The 19,754-nt window shown below is 41.6% G+C and overlaps 1 protein-coding gene across 1 annotated transcript in view; it reads left to right on the top strand.

The window, feature by feature from the left end:
* Positions 1-7,880: 7,880 nt before the first annotated feature.
* nkain2 (sodium/potassium transporting ATPase interacting 2) overlaps positions 7,881-19,754 on the top strand; it is a 428,338-nt gene continuing 416,464 nt past the window's right edge. The window contains exon 1 of the mRNA XM_080193313.1: positions 7,881-7,980. Coding sequence (XP_080049439.1) covers positions 7,927-7,980 — 54 coding nt within the window. The 5' untranslated portion in view covers positions 7,881-7,926. The remainder of the gene's footprint in view (positions 7,981-19,754) is intronic.

Here is a 19,754-nt window from a genome sequence, read left to right as displayed (position 1 = left end):
GGTTAGGGGGCATGGAGTTGGGGGTAAGGTGTTAGCGTGGATAGAGGATTGGTTGTCTAATAGGAGGCAGAGAGTTGGTATCAATGGGTTCTATTCTGATTGGCGGTTGATAACTAGTGGAGTGCCACAGGGATCGGTGCTGGGGCCTCAGCTATTTACCATTTATATAGATGATCTGGAGGAGGGAGCTGAGTGTAGGGTGTCGAAATTTGCTGATGACACAAAGATGAGTGGAAAAGCAAATTGCGTGGAGGGTGTGGAAAGTCTGCAGAGGGATCTCGATAGGCTGAGCGAGTGGGAGAGGACCTGGCAGAAGGAGTACAATGTTAGCAAGTGTGAGGTTATCCACTTTGGCAGGAATAATAGTAGGAGGGATTACTATTTAAAGGGTGAAAAGCTGCAGCATGCTATGGTGCAGAGGGAGCTGGGGGTCCTTGTGCATGAGTTGCAAAAACCCAGTCTGCAGGTGCAGCAGGTGATCAAGAAGGCGAATGGGATGCTGGCCTTTATAGCGAGGGGGATAGAATATAAAAGCAGGGAGGTCTTGCTGCAACTGTACAGGGCACTGGTGAGGCTGCAGCTGGAGTACTGTGTGCAGTTTTGGTCGCCGCACTTGCGCAAGGATATTTTGGCCTTGGAGGGAGTGCAGAGGAGGTTCACTAGGCTGATACCGGAGATGAGGGGGTTGGACTATGAAGAGAGACTAAATAGACTGGGTCTGTACTCGTTGGAGTTTAGAAGGATGAGGGGGGATCTTATAGAGACGTATAAGATAATGAAGGGGATGGGTAGGGTAGAGGTAGAGAGATTCTTACCCCTCAGAAAGGACAACAGGACTAGAGGGCACAGCCTCAAGATAAGGGGGGGGGCAGTTTAGAACAGAGTTGAATGGTGAATCTCTGGAATTCTCTGCCCGTTGAAGTGGTGGAGATCACTTCGCTAAATATATTTAAGTCACAGGTAGATAGGTTTTTGGTAGGCAAGGGAATTAAGGGTTATGGGGAGAAAGCGGGAAAGTGGAACTGAGCCACTTCAGATCAGCCATGATCTTATTGAATAGCGGGGCAGGCTCGAAGGGCTAGATGGCCTACTCCTGCTCCTACGTCTTATGTTCTTATGTTCTTATGTATGTCTGGGAATGAGGAGGCTTCTAGAATTCAGCAAAAGAGGCCCAATAACTTGATGAGTATAGGGAAAGAGAATATAAGAGTAAACTAATAACAGCAATAAAAGTAGATTGCAAATGTTTCTGTAGGTATGTTAATCAGAATAGATCAGTAAAAGTAAACATGTATCTCTTAGATATGTAGACAGGTAATGTTATAATGAGGAACAAAGAAATGTCGGAAACATTAAAGAAATACTTTGTATCTATCTTCATGATAAAGACATAAAAATAGTTCCAGAAATCTTCCAGGTTAGCACTGCTGCCTCACAGCGCCAAGGACCAGGATTTGATTCTAGTCTTGGGTGACTGTGCGGAGTTTACACTTCTCCCCGTGTCTGCATGGGTTTCTTCTATGTGCTCTGATTTTGTCCCACTGTCCAAAGATTTGTAAGTTAGATGGATTTGCCATGCTAAATTGCCCCTTAGTGTCCAAAGATGTGTAGGTTAGGGGGAATTAGTGGAATAAATGTGTGAGACTACAGGGATAGAACGAAGTGTGGGCCTGGGTAAGACACTCCATTAGAGAATTGGTGCAGATCCAATGGGCTGAAAGGCCTTCTTCTGCACTGTAGGAATTCTATTATTCAAATAATGGAGATCCAAGATTATGATGAGAATGAGTAACTTACAATTCAATTAAATGGAGCAGAGCCATCAGTCTTCTTCTGGAGACCAGCCCTTGAGGGCAGCATATGCGCCTTCTACAATACTGTCAGTTGGCAAGCTCACCTTCTCGTGAACTGATTCCTGCGCTAACTTGTGCTTGCACATATGCTTGGTGAACCTACTAGTTCAATCTTTCTAAATGATTCTCTGAACTACACAGTGCCTTGGCTGCACTGAATCTACTTGCTATTTTCAATGTACCGGACAGATTATGTTAAGTAAAAAATATCCGCTTTAAAAAGTGAAAGTGTTTTTCAATGTCTTCACTGACATCTGATTTGCTCGTGCTTTCAATCAGGAAACTGTCAATAAGCAGCATGAATAATACTGGCTGCTTGCTAATTTTAATGAAATATGGCACCAATTTTGCGCATCCATCTCCCTGACTTAATCATTACATGGTCCAATCATCTCACTCCTGCTTTCAGCACTTGCTGAGTTTCTTCTCTAAAAGGTTTCAGTTTGTTTCACTGTTCTCACAATAACATCAAAGCAACCCCTTTATATTCATCTTGAGCCAATATTAAATATAGCTGCAATTAGAACAATAGCAGCAGCATGTACAACTCAAAAGCTGAGAAAATCAACACAATCAATTTACTCAGGCATCTAATTTAAGATTAGAGATAGGGAACACAACATATGTAACAAGTAGAGAAAGGAGTAAGTATGATAAATATAACTCATCAAATTCAGAGATTTAATTACCCTTTCAATGCCAGTCTTCATGAATAAACATATTGTTTCATGAATAATCCAGCATATATCATCATATTGTACTGTTTTTGGTATTAGTGTGTTGATTTTCAAATTTCACAACAAGTTCTTTTCCTTCTGATTAAACACTACAGAATAAGCTGAAACAATCCAGTTTTTAGCCTGTTGGAAGTCATGGGAATTTGTTCCAGAAAATCTTAATATTTGGCTTTTTCAGATAAATCCAAGAAATGAATTTGCTAAATAATCAATAGAGAGGATAACCATGATTTCCTGAAAATGCAGATAATATTTAGAAATGCAGATCACACAGCATTAAAATGTAAACACATTCATATGCTGCAGCTGGACACAAATTTTCACCATCTCTTCAGAACCATTGATTTATTTTGGCCTTGAAGATTTGCTTAAGTCACACATTTTGCACATGTTCATGATACTAGTTTGCTTGGGTCATTTGAAATTTTGCAGTTATAATTATGTGCCCATTGACAATTCAACAGATTCAGGTCACCATGTGAACTTTAACTCAAAACTGACATAAACAAAATCCAGGTAATTGTTGTAAATGTAAAACAAAAAGAAAATGTCTTAGAGACCTAAAGAATGAGCACAGAAATTAATTGCCAATAAAATCATCTGAACACTTAATGTATTTGTCTAAAATTACTTTAGAAGTTGTTTTAATAGAGTTACTAATTATTGAAAACAAATGAGCTTTATATTATTTTAAACAGCTGGCAAAGGAATCCATTAAGTGTTTATTCAGTAATAATTCTGCATAATTTCTAAATGACGATCTTGAGTTGCTCTCTCTCTTCAAGATTTAACAAGGTACGTTACAGCCTTCTGGCATCAACATTGAATTCAACTACTTCAGATGATTAGCTCCACCCACCTTGACTGCTTTGTTTTCATTTTATTTTAACTGTTGTCTATCTTTTATTTCTTTATTGTCTTTCTTTATTTCTCTCCCCCCACTCTTTCCCCCTCTTTTAATCCCCTTTTCTCAGCATTTCCCTTCTTTCCCCCTTTTTTCTCAATTTTATCTCTTTCCCACCTATCTTGTCCTCCCCCTACTTCTTTATCTGTCACAGTTTACCCTCTGATTTCAGCTTCTCTGCCTTTGGCCATTCACATCTCTCTTCTATTCTCTCTGTGGATTGCCAGTAACGCCTCTTAGCCTTTCCTTTTGTTTTTGTGGCTATGGTTCATCTTTCATCCCCTCACCCTAGAGTATAAAAATCTCCCACTTTCTATGCCTTTTAGCTTTGACAAAGGGTTGCCTGGACTAGAAACATCAGCTCTTTTCTCTCCTTACAGATGCTGCCAGATCTGCTGAGATTTTCTAGCATTTTCTCTTTTGGTTTTAGTAAAACACACACAATCTGTACTAATAACTGAAGTACTTTAATAAATTGCCACAGCTATCTTTTAAAATAAATCAAATATGTCCTGTCTCAATCCTCTTAGAACAGAAATGTATTTTTATTCAATACCAACCCTGAAACAACTCGCACAAAAGTTTTTTTTTACAAAAACATTTGTTTTATTTACAAGTCAACAACCTTTAAATAAGAACATAAGAACATAAGAAATAGGAGCAGGAGTAGGCCATCTAGCCCTTCGAGCCTGCCCCACCATTCAATAAGATCATGGCTGATCTGTCGTGGCTCAGTTCCACTTTCCCGCCCTCTCCCCATAACCCTTAATCCCTTCTCTTATCAAAAACCCATCAACCCGCTTCTTAAAAATATTTAGCGAGGCAGCCTCCACCACTTCAACGGGCAGAGAATTCCAGAGATTCACCACCCTTTGAGTGAAGAAGTTCCTCCTCAACTCCGTTCTAAACCGCCTCCCCTTTATCTTGAGGCTGTGCCCCCTAGTCCTACTGTCTTTTTTGAGCGGGAAGAGTCTCTCCACCTCTATCCTATCCATCCCATTCATCATCTTATACGTCTCAATGAGATCTCCCCTCATTCTTCTAAACTCTAACGAGTACAAGCCTAGTTTATTCAGCCTCTCCTCATAGCTCAATCCCCTCAACTCCGGTATCAGCCTAGTAAACCTCCTCTGCACTCCCTCCAGGGCCAAAATATCCTTGCGCAGGTGCGGCGCCCAAAATCTGTCCCATGTTGTAATGTTAATGCTAGACTGTTATTTTAGCGACAGCTGATTATCAAATAGTCACTACAATTTAAAATCATGTTTAGATTTAGGCTTGATTGATCTTATCAGTAGTGACATTTTACTTACCATGAAATGCACAGACTTAAAAAAAGGATCCGATTATCACAATTATGCATGACTGAACAGTTAGCATCCCGACGGCCCTAATTCAGCAATCACAATTTTTGACTAAATGTTAGTTAAACTAACGAAGCATTCACAGGGCTAAGCAACTGTTGGAATGTGATCCAATTTTGTCAATACCATTCCCAATATTTCCTAATTCTAGTCGCCAGAAGAGGTCGCTTTTTTTAGTATCCAGAAACTGCCCGCGGCCTCTTCCAGGCAGTTTCACCCTGGACAAATTGATGTCGATAATCATTATCATTCCTAGAGGAATACACTTACCGTAAAGGCGTGAAAAGTATATTTTAACTGACGGATACTAGTTGCAAGTTACTATACTGCATCAGGACTACAAAAAGACCACGTGTAAATTGGGAAGAGCCTGATGTCTAAACAGAAATCTTTCTAATCAGATGCAACACTAATGTCGCGCTCTGGCATCATTGCAGGCGGTCATCTTTGATCCGGGCGTCCCTAAACACTGCTGAGGCCAATAGGTTACTCTACTTCATTTCAACCTTTAACCCACAATTTTACGTGGCCTACAATTTGACTTAGCTGTGTGTGTGTGCGCGCGTGAGCGCGCGCGCGCGGAGGCGGGGTGGGGGGGAACTGAATGTTTTGTATTTGCTCATTGAAGAAAGAAGATAGTTTACAATTAATAGAAAACAGCGAAAATGAAAAACAAAACCAAAATAAATAATTAATATCCCTGAGCTGAATATGACTTAAGAAATGTATTTATGTGCAACAGAAATTTGTAAAAATTCTATTTTGAAAATAATGGCCACACTGTGCGAAGCAAAGACTTTCATTCAGGGATTATTCAATGAAAATTAGGACATTAGGAAGTACAGAGGAACCTTGGGGTGTATTGCATATAGATTTTTGACGATAGCAGGACATATAGTTAGGGTGGAGGAGAAAGCATTAGCCAAAGTATGGAATATAAAATGAGGGAGGTTATGTTGGAGCTGTATGAAATGCTCGTTAGAGTGTAGTTCTGGCTGCCGTACTATAGGAAAGATTTAATTGCATTGGACAAGGTGCGGTGATAATTCACCAGGATGTTGTCTGAGCTGGAGCATTTCGGCTATGAAGAGAGGTTGGATAGGCTGGGGTTGTTTTCTTCAGAGCAGAAGAGACTGAGGGGAGGGGGAGGGGGAACCTTGATTGAAGTGTACAAAATTATGAGGGACATAGATAGAAATTGACTTTTCCCCTTAGTAGAGGGGCGAATAACCAGGGGACATAGATTTCAGATAAGGGGCAGGGATTTAGAGAGGATTTCAGGAAAAACGTTTTCACCCGCAGGGCGGTGGAAATCTGGAAGTCATTGCCTGTAAGAGTAGGAGAGGTGGGAACTCACAACATTTAAGAAGCATTTAAATTAGCACTTGAAGTGCCATAGCATAGAAGGCTGTGGACCAAGTGCTGAAAAATAGGATTAGAATACATAGGTGTTTGATGGGCGGGGCAGACAGACAGACAATTGACCAAAGGTCTTTTTGTGCTGACTTTATTACCACACAGCTAATAAAAGCACAAATTGTTGGACTGTCAGCCAGCCACTGTGGAGAGGGGAAGCCCCACGTTACAGTTCATTTCAGATTATTTTTTTCTCGGCCTCTTGAATTCGGGAAATAATGCAGTCCAATTTCATCAGAATTGGCTTTCTATTTTTTGTCTAAAATAAGATCAATCAGAACCACACTTTTACACTTTAAAAGCTTTTGGTTCAATAGCAATTTTGGTGTGATCAAAACAACAAACTTTTCAGCTAAGGCATCATTTTTTTTCGGTAGTTTCATTGATTTAATTGTCTATGGCACAACCGTCCCTCGGTTATTAACATAGAAAACGTTACATAAAGAAATGGCGTAACTGAATAATGCTTAAAATATGGTGATAACGATCCGTATCTGTTCCGACCATACGAAATGGAGGATAAATTTCTCATCTGATAAATATCTAATGGCATGAGTATTCCATTGTTCATTGTAATTGTGGGATGGTATTCATATTATTGTGTTTTTTCAGGTTAAACATATATCAAATTCACAGTTTGTTAAAGTGATCATCGAAACAGAGGCGATGGGACAATAATAACCACTGAGTGCTTTATTGTTTTATACTCGAACTACAATAGCAAGTCTGATTTCCCAACAAGCGGGTGACATATTTGCCAATCTGTAGCCTCAGATGGCATCTGGGCAGCTACTGCACAGTGTCTCCCGTCTCTGCGATCTCCTGGTGAGAATAGAGAAAGGGGAGACTGGATCTCGAAGAACAAGTTGTTAGAGCGGTCAATCCATCAATGGACAGCGAGCAGATTCGCGCCCTGTTACATCCCGGCAGTGAGCAGCAGTAGCAAAGAGAGAGGGCTTTTTAAAAAAAATGTCATTGATAACAAATCAAGCTCCATTATAGCGCTCGCACCGGACAGATACAAAAGAGCGAGACCGACTGGCTTGGAGATCATGATCCGGGTTTGTTCATCATTTCGCATCAGTAGTTCCCCCTCCCCCCCTTGCCCCCAGCCCCCACCCAGCTCCGAGCGGCGGCGTCAGCAAAGCCGTGAGCTGGGAAATAATTCAGCTAACGAGCATCGCCAGCCAGTTAGCATCCAAGATAAAGGCGGGCTGCCGCTGCCAATCTCCTGAGAAGTGAAATGGTCGGGAAGCCTGTCGTGTGCACGGTCTGGTGTGGATGGTAACACAACAAAAAAAAGAGTTTGCAGAGCCCACCCCCCATCCCCTCCTTCTCTGCTTGGCGAGTCCTGTTCCTGTTGCGCGGATTGTCTTGAGTGTGGCACGGTGATGGTGATGGTGAGGAGGAGGAGGAGGAGGATGGTGAGCCTGGCGGACACTCGCTGCTGCTGAGCCCGTGCAGAGCGAGCCAGCGCGCGAGCCAGCCGGACAGGTGTCTCGTCCCCCTCCCCGCCCCCGCCTGGCAATCAAAGCGGCCCGAGCCACTGGCGGGAAAGGTACAGAGAGCCAGAGACTGCAGAGGGAGAGGGAGTTAAACAGCGGACCTTACCCCCTCAATCCCAACCCTCTCAGCTCAACCCTCTGCCAACCATGGGCTGCTGCAGCGGCAGGTGCACCCTCATATTCATCTCCACTCTACAGCTAGTAAGTGAAAGCAGAAACTTTTCTTTAAGATACAATATATATTTTATATATTTGAAGGGCGAGTTCGCGCTTTTGTGCTCTCACAGTGTCCCCCCCCCCCAACCAATTCTCCCTTACGTCTGGCTCCAGTAACTGGATGAAAGGCATCCCGGAAACTTTTACATCCTCGTCCAGCGTAATTGTATTTGTATGGATTAGATGCGAACTATTGCAAATGTTTGTTCATACGCGCGTTTAGTATGCTTTAGTTCCGCGTGTTTAACCATTTTCCACTGCTATTTGTAATGCTGTTTAAATGCACTCAAGTCAGTTCCGGACAGCTGAAGTTTACATCTGTTCAATGATTTAGATGTCTGAACGAGGTTCTCCCAAATATATGGTGCGTTAAGTGTGCACGTTGAGATACGTTTCATTACACGTCACGATTTTACATTTAACAGTATTAATGTTTTAAGTTCGGTCACTTTTTTGGGTGTCAAAGTGCTACTGAGTTGCATTGCGATCAGAATGATAAACGTTGGAAACAACTGACAGGGTTCTGTTGTGCAAACGATTCACAAATTTATTCAGTTTTTACCGTCTCAGTTATATCTAAATGCTCAAGATGAGAGGGTGCTCCTATGTACCTGTTCATCTATGCAGTGTGATTTTCTGCATCTTTAGTCTACAGTCGAGTTGTATGATTTTGGAATTGAGTTATGCAATGGGAAAGGTGGGTTCAGGTAACCATTCCTTTTGTTACGTTTTCAGGGGATTAAATAATAATGCGATGAATTGCGAGCACACTCCGTTTCTCCTTTTCTACATATATAATAATATCTATATACTTACTACACTATCTACTTATCTTCCTGGGAGCCAGATGTGCGTGATACCAGAAAGTTTTAATAGTGCTTTAAATTGACTTACCTGAAGCTGCCTGTTAATAAGGTGGAGAAACACCATGCCGATTGGTATTGCTTGATGCAACACTTGCCAGAACGAGATCTCTTTGCCAAAGGGGACCTGAACTGTTAAAATAATTTAGGATCATATGTCTCAGTTCCAATCGTTGTAAATCTTCATCTACGAACACCACCAACAGCAAAATTTTATCGTAAACTGTCATTTGCTCACCGAACCAGAATGATGTGTTTAACTGGGCCTGGTTTCCTTGTCTAAAGTTATTGAAATATGGGTCTTCCAGATTTGAAAAAAAGTACTAAAAACCATTCCGATTCCACAGATAAGTCTGTTCATATAATTTGCAGCAGTTTATACAAGTGGCTATGAAACCATTTTCTGTCCAATTTTATTACGCGCAATGTATTGTAACTGTTCAACATTTCTTTAATGTCATTTCTCCCTGTGGGTTGAAATTTGATTACTGTTCAGCTGTTATTTATAATAGATGTATTCAAACACTATGTATTTATCATTGTAAAACCTTCACAGCATTGCACTGAAACCTAGCTAGGGCCAAATTAGTAAATTTCTTTCTATCTCAGTAACATTTAACATTAAGACCATTTTATTCTAATTTCTGCTTGATAATTGGTCATAATGGTTGTTTCTATTATGTTGAATATACATGAGCCATGGTTTTATCTGCAATGATAATTATTAAGCAGTCTTGAAATTAAGTGGAGGAAGGATGAGAACATTTGAGGTTAACTCTATATTAGTAGATGTAGATGTTTTTGATTTCTTGATAAATTTTCCAGAACAAAAAAGTATGTTATACATCTGTAGTGACAAACATGCTACTGGCTGAAATGCAAAAATGTAGTGTTCTAAGACATTTCTGCTGTTGATATTAGCAACAAAATTTACAATTGCCTTTGCTAAGTATTTTCTCAGCACGATATATGGCCCTTTGTTTCTCTGCAAGCACAACTTCTGTATGATCTTGAGGAATTCTTAATAGTAAGATAGTATAATGGCTATTAGCTACTGAATAGAACACTTCCTTGTCTTGACAAGTTATCAATTATCATAAATTGTTATATTTGTAAAGAGCATGTGCTTTGTAGACCATACATAATGGTGCCTCATTCATGCCATATAAATATTTTATATTGAAAAACTAAATATGGTAGATATTTATGTATAATAAAATAATTCACAGTGGAGGATGTAGTTTTTTGCAGTTGCCAGGTGAGAGTTGTGCCACACTACATGTTATAGAATGTTTGTGCTCTTCAGTGAGTAGGAGTAATTAGTATAGAGACTGTTAGAATTACCAGTGATCTTTGCAGCTTCTCCAACTGCCTTTCAGAATGATCAAATGTGCGCTTCACCAAATAGATGTAGAAAGTTACCCAACTGCCAGGTGTCCCAGTAGCAAGGAAACATGAAACCTGTGGAGAATTTGTGGCACAGATTATGTACCTACATTTTCATGAGCTGACCCTTAAACATTTTTCTGTGGATAATGGTGGTGATAGTAACCTTCATATTTCTTGCAATTCTTCTTCATTAGCTTTATGCTGTGTTATCTTTATGCTTTATCTTGTTAGGTGTCTTTTTTAATTTTCCCATGAAGGCTCCTATAATGGTTTATAGAATACTGTGTGTCTTCAGCAATATGGTTAGACTGCAGACAGCAAAATAGATGTGCTGGAATGGCATAAGAACATAAGAAATAGGAGCAGGAGTTTTTAAAAATCTGGAATTAAAAGCTTGTCTCAGTAATGGTGACTGTGAAACTATCATTGATTGTCGTAAACCCTCCTGGTTCACTGATGCCCTTTAGGAAAGGAAATAAGAACATAAGGACATAAGGAATAGGAGCAGGAGTAGGCCATCTAGCCCTTTGAGCCTGCCCCGCCATTCAATAAGATCATGGCTGATCTGTCGTGGCTCAGTTCCACATTCCCGCCCTCTCCCCATAACCCTTAATCTCCTCGCTTATCAAAAACCCATCAACCCGCGTCTTAAAAATATTTAGCGAGGCAGCCTCCACCACTTCAACGGGCAGAGAATTCCAGAGATTCACCACCCTTTGAGTGAAGAAGTTCCTCTTCAACTCCATTCTAAACCGCCCCCCCCCCCCTTATCTTGAGGCTGTGCCCCCTAGTCCTACTGTCCTTTCTGAGAGGGAAGAGTCTCTCCACCTCTATCCCATCCATCCCATTCATCATCTTATATGTCTCAATGAGATCTCCCCTCATTCTTCTAAACTCTAACGAGTACAAGCCTAGTTTATTCAGCCTCTCCTCATAGCTCAACCCCCTCAACTCCGGAATCAGCCTAGTAAACCTCCTCTGCACTCCCTCCAAGGTCAAACTATTCTTGCGTAAGTGCGGCGGCCAAAACTGCACACAGTACTCCAGCTGCGTCCTCACCAATGCCCTAGACAGCTGCAGCAAGACCTCCCTACTTTTATATTCGATCCCCCTCGCTATGAAGGCCAGCATCCCATTAGCCTTCCTGACCACCTGCTGCACCTGCAGGCTGGGTTTTTGCGACTCATGCACAAGGACCCCGAGGTCCCTCTGCATCGTCGCCTGCTGCAGTTTTTCGCCACGTAAGTAATAGTCCTTCCTATCATTATTCCTACCAAAGTGGACCACCTCGCACTTGCCAACATTAAATTCCATTTGCCAGTTCCTGGCCCATTCGCCCAGCCTATCTAGATCCTTCTGCAGACTCTCCACACCCTCCGCGCAATTTGCCGTTCCACCAATCTTGGTGTCATCAGCAAATTTTGACACCATACACTCGGTTCCCTCCTCCAGATCATCTATATAAATGGTAAATAGCTGAGGCCCCAGCACCGACCCCTGGGGCACTCCACTAGTCACCAACCGCCAATCCGAATAGCACCCATTGACCCCCACTCTCTGCCTCCTATTTGACAGCCAATCCTCTATCCACGCTAACACTCTACCCCCAACTCCATGCCCCCTTACCTTCTGCAATAACCTCTTGTGAGGTACCTTGTCAAACGCCTTCTGAAAATCAAGAAAGACCACATCCACCGGCTCTCCTCTATCCACCGCCCTAGACACATCCTCATAGAACTCCAATAAATTTGTCAGACACGACTTCCCCTTAACGAAACCGTGCTGCGTCTGCTTTATCAAGCAATTCCCCTCAAGATGCCTCGCTATTTCCTCCTTGATGACGGATTCTAACATTTTACCTACAACAGACATCTGACTCTTATGAAGGATTTGGCTGATTATGTTGACATCTTTAGCATATGAGAGTGAATTAACTTGAGATGAGCCTCTTATTGTCTGAAATCAGATAATGAGCTGATCTTGCAAAAAGATCTTCGGGTCAGAGCAAGCTGCCTCAAAGCTTTGATTTAATGTGATAATGGGTGCTTCTGGGTCCTGTCAGCCATTTCTGATGGTTTATTAGATATATTTAAGTTGGTAAGGATGTTGAGGATTGGAATGTGATTTCTTTCCTCACTTTTTGTTTTGGAACTGAAAAAAAACTTTCAACCTCTCGATTATGCAAAATAACTTTGAGAAGTCCAAGGACCATTGTGTCATAAATGTGGACATTTTAAACAAACTGTCTGCTCTTGGGCTGATTCCAGTAAAAAACTATTAAAAGAAAACATTGCACAGTAAGAACTGACAAAAAAGCATCAACAATTATAGAACTATCTTCCTTTATAATATTTGCAGTTATGTATTTCTATAATATGCTTATCCCCCAAAAGAAATGATAATGTTAGAATAATGCTTATCTGCTCCCCCTATTTGAACCACACTGCATTTCTGTTTAGCATAAGGAATGGCACACATGTAGGGATGATAAAAGTTTGCTATTGTCTGAAATTTGGTTGCACTTCTTTCATGTATTCAGCCACACTGATTTATGGGATGGTACTGAAAGCCGTCATGCTAAGCATCTCATGCAGTAGCACATGACTTCAGCAGCGATCAAATGCACATTCAAGCACCGACACTTGCAGAGTCATGCCTGCATCATTTCCCTTAATCCTGGCTTGCCACTTTTTAATTGCATTTCTCTGAATCCTAAGATTGCCAATGGGTTGAGATGCTCTTTAGTGCTCCACAGAAGTTTTCTAAACATTTGTTCTCCTCCTTGCAACACTCACTTTAATCACGTACATAGAAAATTAATTTGCATTCACGCTTCTTTTACCAGAGGTGTCATCCCTCTCCAAAGTTGCATTTGGAATGTAAATAACTATCAAAATAAAGTTGAAGAGAACACTCATTGCTGTTAGCTCACAGTTCAGACCAATTTTAAAGTGACGCTATCCAAATTAGAAGTGTTCTATACCAAGAATAGAAATCACCTTCACAATCTTTGATATGAAGTTTCTCAATTTACCAGATGCATTATGTGTAAGAAATAGTTTCATAATTTTGGGTTTTTAGTGGAGTTTCACTTGTCAGTGCATATTGAAAATTTGGGCACACTGATGATTTCTGATGATTTATTCAAACACGTGGAAAATCATTTGCAATTTGCTGTCAGACTTGTGATGTGCACTACTGGCAGCTTCCCCACCGGAGAGTCAAAGTTGAAAAAGAGCACGTAAAACCCTTTAGCAAAATGCTTTACTAGGACAAGAAAACAGTGATTAATTAGTGATTATTTTGATGTGATATATGCTTTAGTCACTGAGGTTTTCAAAAGTTAAATGAAATGTTCAGTCCCTGAATCATTTTATTTTATTACATAACCATCGCTTGTTCACTTGGTGTTTACCTGGTAAGCACATAAACTCTTGTTGGACTCTCAAAGTCAACAGCTCCGCCAAAAAATACATCCCCATAACAAGATTAATTGATATTTTACGTTCAGGAAAAATGGTTGAAAGTTCAAAGCAATTGCGATGAGGAACTTGTAGAAAATTAGGAAAATTTAAACTTGAAAGCAAGTTGTTGGTGGATCTGTGATTTATAGTCACTGTACAGTCATTTATGTACATTGCAGAGAAATTCTTTTCGTTTGTAAGATGCCTCATGAGACAATAAGCTGTGATGGCAGAGAAGTCTCTTGAACATTTTTGTTTAAAGAGACCACTCCCTTTCTTGACTCTTGTTTCCCTTTTATTCTAAATAAATACAACATAGAGTCTGTTCCCATTCTGTCAGTGGAATGATCAAGTATGCTGTAATCAATGCTAGGCAACAAACATGCTCTTTGAGAATCCCGCTATTTGACGTCAGTGAGTTGTGTCCCTTTCACTTTCCTTTAAATGAAATTCTGACTTTTGGATGCCTGGAGCATTTCTCTTTGAAGGATTGTGACAAATAGGGAGTGTACAATGAAGTGAAAACTTTGATTCTTAGAGTTTTATGTATTATGATTTGTTTTGTTGACAAGGTAAAGAACTATAACGCTGGTGTGTGGAATACTTTACATTTTAAACATAATATTGTCATCAATTGATTCCTGATTAAATGTGGCACAACTCGTCATGACAAAAGACTTCCTGTAAGTTTCCCAAAACAATATGCCTCAGCTGAGAAGAGCACCACACATTGTATTGGTGCAAATGTTTCCACGAGCACACAAGCACCTTATGACCTTTTGTATTAAGATTATAATTTGAGGGGTAGAATCAGAGAAGCTTATGATTGTGGCCTTGTACAGAAAGGCTGCTAAGTGCGGGGTCACACTATAGTTGTTTATTGCAGAGAAGGATATTGGCTAGTCTATTTTCTTTACGTTAGTGCTTTGCTGGAGTTGTCAAGCTGCCTTGATCCCTTCCCTTGTATTTTCCTTTGTTTCAAAAATATAGCTGCTATTCCTCTAAAGAATGGAATGGTGTATATCTCAATTATTACCTGTGACAAAGCATCATGACTTCTAACAACTTTCCAGAAAGCAATATTTCCTATCCTTTCTCTGATCTCTTAGGGATAATTTAAATTTGATAACCCCTCATCACTGACTCCATGACGAGTGGAAGTACTCTTTTTACAATTTCCAAACAAAAACATGCAGTTATATTGCATATTTAATATAGAAAAATGCTACACAGGAGCACAATCAAGATGGAAGATGGAAAGCTGGCCAGAAGAACATTTGGCAGTAATAAGAGAATGGCTGACGGAAATGAAAATATATAATTCCAGCAAAGTCATGATATTGATTGGTCCCACTCTGCCGGCAGAAGTGAGCTAGAATGGTGCTCATGGAGGAAGATCCTGAAATTAGTCCATATTGTGAGAAAAGGGTAATCTGCAAAGTCAAAGCACTTGCAGAGTTGCATGAATGGAGCCAAATCAGATCTTCTTGCAAGATGTGTAGATGAAAGGTGCTCTGCCGTTCTCTACACCCTAGCTATGACTGTAATACTACATTCTGCATTCTCTCATTTCCTTCTCTATGAACTGTATGTTTTGTCTGTATAGCGAGCAAGAAACAATACTTTTCACCATATGTTAATACATGTGACAATAATAAATCAAATCAAAACTTTGAAATATGTAAAAGCTCTTAACTAAAGAGGAGATGCTGGTATATTGATAGTATCACTGGAGGAGTAATCCAGAGATTCTGGCTAATGCTCTAATAACATGAGATATAGACATCCCACCATGCTGGTGGAATTTAAATCCAGTTAATTAAGTTTTTAAAAATCTGGAATTAAAAGCTTGTCTCAGTAATGGTGACTGTGAAACTATCATTGATTGTTGTAAACCCTCCTGGTTCACTGATGCCCTTTAGGAAAGGAAATAAGAACATAAGGACATAAGAAATAGGAGCAGGAGTAGGCCATCTAGCCCTTTGAGCCTGCCCCGCCATTCAATAAGATCATGGCTGATCTGTCGTGGCTCAGTTCCACATTCCCGCCCTCTCCCCATAACCCTTAATCTCCTCGCTTATCAAAAACCCATCAACCCGCGTCTTAAAAATATTTAGCGAGGCAGCCTCCACCACTTCAACGGGCAGAGAATTCCAGAGATTCACTACCCTTTGAGTGAAGAAGTTCCTCTTCAACTCCATTCTAAACCGCCCCCCCCCCACTTTATCTTGAGGCTGTGCCCCCTAGTCCTACTGTCCTTTCTGAGAGGGAAGAGTCTCTCCACCTCTACCCTATCCATCCCATTCATCATCTTGTATGTCTCAATGAGATCTCCCCTCATTCTTCTAAACTCTAACAAGTACAAGCCTAGTTTATTCAGCCTCTCCTCATAGCTCAACCCCCTCAACTCCGGAATCAGCCTAGTAAACCTCCTCTGCACTCCCTCCAAGGTCAAACTATCCTTGCGTAAGTGCGGCGACCAAAACTGCACACAGTACTCCAGCTGCGGCCTCACCAATGCCCTAGACAGCTGCAGCAAGACCTCCCTACTTTTGTATTCAATCCCCCTCGCTATGAAGGCCAGCATCCCATTCGCCTTCCTGACCACCTGCTGCACCTGCAGGCTGGGTTTTTGCGACTCATGCACAAGGACCCCGAGATCCCTCTGCACCGTCGCCTGCTGCAGTTTTTCGCCACGTAAGTAATAGTCCTTCCTACCATTATTCCTACCAAAGTGGACCACCTCGCACTTGCCAACATTAAATTCCATTTGCCAGTTCCTGGCCCATTCGCCCAGCCTATCTAGATCCTTCTGCAGACTCTCCACACCCTCCGCGCAATTTGCCGTTCCCCCAATCTTGGTGTCATCAGCAAATTTTGACACCATACACTCGGTTCCCTCCTCCAGATCATCTATATAAATGGTAAATAGCTGAGGCCCCAGCACCGACCCCTGGGGCACTCCACTAGTCACCAACCGCCAATCCGAATAGCACCCATTGACCCCCACTCTCTGCCTCCTATTTGACAGCCAATCCTCTATCCACGCTAACACCCTACCCCCAACTCCATGCCCCCTTACCTTCTGCAATAATCTCTTGTGAGGCACCTTGTCAAACGCCTTCTGAAAATCAAGAAAGACCACATCCACTGGCTCTCCTCTATCCACCGCCCTAGACACTTCCTCAAAGAACTCCAATAAATTTGTCAGACGTGACTTCCCCTTAACGAAACCGTGCTGCATCTGCTCTATCAAGCAATTCCCCTCAAGATGCCTCGCTATTTCCTCCTTGATGACGGATTCTAACATTTTACCTACAACAGACGTTAAACTAACCGGCCTATAATTCCCTGCCTTTTGCGTGCCACCCTTCTTAAACAACGGCGTAACATTAGCCATTTTCCAATCTTCCGGCACTTCCCCGGAATCCAGCGACGTTTGGAAAATAACCACCAAGGCATCCACTATCACCTCCGCCATTTCTTTCAAACCCTTGGATGCATTCCATCCGGTCCTGGGGACTTGTCCACAATCAGTCCCTCCAGTCTGTCGAGCACTGCCTCTCTAGTAACAATAATGTCATTGAGACCCTCCAGTCCTACCACCTTTCCATCGCTAACACCCGGCAAATTATTCACGTCCTCCTCCGTGAAGACCGAAACAAAAAAGTTATTCAAGACCTCAGCCATTTCCCCATCCCCTACCACTTAGTTCCCCCTCTCATCCTCTAAGGGTCCAACGTTCACCCTAGCCAGCCTCTTCCTTTTTATATATTTATAAAAACCCTTGCTATCCTTTTTTATATTAAGCGCTAGCCCAGCTTCATAGTTTCTCCTACCCTTCTTTGTCAATCTTTGTTGACATTTAAACCTCTCCCAATCCTCTTCTCGCCCACTACTCTTAGCTACTCTAAACGCCTCCGCTTTTAATGTAACACTTTCCTTCTCCTCCTTCGTTATCCATGGCTTATTACCTCTCCTCCTACGGTCCTTTTTAACCATCGGAATAAATTTCTGTTGAGCACCAAGAAAGATCTCCTTAAAGATCCTCCACTGCTCCTCAGCAGACCTACCTTCCAATGCGCTCCCCCAGTCAACATTCGCCAATTCTTCTCTCATCCTACCATACTCCCCTCTGTTCAAACAAAGGACGCGTGTCCGGGAACCCACTTTCTCCTCCTCCATCTGCACCAGAAACTCCAACATACAATGATCACTCTCCCCAAGAGGATCCTTCACCACAAGGTCCCTAACTCTACCCGCCTCATTACATAACACCAGATCCAAGAAAGCTCGCTCCCTCGTCGGCTCCAACACACACTGTTCAAGGAAACTATCCCGGCAGCATTCCAAGAACTCCTCCTCGAGCCCACCGCGTCCAACATGGGTCGACCAATCAATATGTAGATTGAAATCCCCCATAATTATCGCCATTCCATTCCTGCACGCCGCACTTATTTGTGCGTTAACAGCCCGCCCCACCTCCAGATCATTATTCGGGGGCCTATAGACGACACCCACCAGCGTCTTCCTCCCTTTGCTGTTCCTAATCTCCACCCACAACGATCCCACTTTCTGCTCTTTGGTTCCTATATCATCCCTTGCTACCACCCTGATGCTTTCCTTAATCAGCAGAGCTACGCCCCCCCTCTTTTTCCTCCTGTCTATCCTTCCTAAACACTTGATACCCCTGGACAATAAGCTCCCAGTCCCTGTCACCTTGCAGCCACGTCTCTGTAATGGCCACCAGATCATATCCATTTGTGCTGATCTGCGCCACCAGCTCATCCACTTTATTCCGAATGCTTCGTGCATTCAGATAAAGTGCCAAATCTGGCAACTTTAGCCATTCTGGCATAAATGCAACTCCAGATCCACCCCAATATGGTGGACTCCTAACCGCCCTCTGAAATGATCCAGAAAGCCATTCAGATCAAGGCCAATTAGGCAGATGCAACGTGTGATGTAATGTCCACATCCCATGAAACAATATTTTAAAAATTCTTCTGGATCTCAGGTAGTTCTAAGTTGGTGAGAGTACCACTGAAGCTGCAGAATCCCTTAAACATGTCCCTTCTGTCCACCCCACATTGGAACATAGCTGGATGTAAAAGCAGTGTTGAAATTTGATGAGACTGCAGTCTAGTCCTGATTTTTGGCAGCCTGAAAACAATCTGACCTTGCCCCTTACAGGGTCTATCTGAAATTTCAGGTCCAAATTGTTTAAAGTTTGCTTAAATTTTCAAAGGAAATCTTCAGGAACACATTTCCAGTGTCACCACACATGATCAGAGTAATTTTGTATTTGTGGGTCCTTCCCCAAAACGATAAATCTGTAGAACCGATAAATGGTGGGTGCCAGTAAAACAGTGCTGAACTGGCTTTGTTTTCATAAACTAGAACTCCAGTTGGTACCAGTTTTACAGGTTTGAACTGGTCTGAACTGATTTTTCTTGTGCAAATTGGTTGTCAATTTTCCTACATGACATCAATGACCACACTTCAAAAATGCTTTATTGACTGTACAGCATTTTGGATGTCTTAAGTTTCTGAAAGTCAGTATATAAATACACGTCTTTATTTTTAAAATTGTGACAGTAAGCAGTAGCATAGTGATTATGTTGCTAGACTCTAATCTAGAGGTCTGAACGAATTTAGAGACAAAAGTCCAATTCTTGTATCTGGGAAATTTAAAGTCAGTAAATAAATATAGAAAAAAATTCTATTATCAGTAATGGCAGACATGAAACTACTGGTTTGGTTATAAAAGGCCATCTGGTTCACTCATGTCATAAAAAGGAAAATTCTGCTGTCCTTGCCACGTCTGAAGTACATGTGGCTCCAGAACCATTGTAACATAATTGACTCTTAATTGCCGTCTGGGATAGCCAACCTAAATGCTTAGGCCAATGCTACCTCCTTCTGTGAATGGATGAAAAATAAAAAGTTTTGCTATGTGCATAGCAAGCAAACAAAACAATTAAATTGGAACTTCCAAAGCTATTTCATGTAAGACTCTCAAATTATCAGAGAGAGAGAAATG

The sequence above is a fragment of the Carcharhinus amblyrhynchos genome, chromosome 7, assembly GCF_965287045.1.
Source record: "Carcharhinus amblyrhynchos chromosome 7, sCarAmb.v2.hapA, whole genome shotgun sequence".
NCBI classification, from domain to species: domain Eukaryota; kingdom Metazoa; phylum Chordata; class Chondrichthyes; order Carcharhiniformes; family Carcharhinidae; genus Carcharhinus; species Carcharhinus amblyrhynchos.
This window is presented reverse-complemented; position numbering and strand designations above follow the sequence as displayed.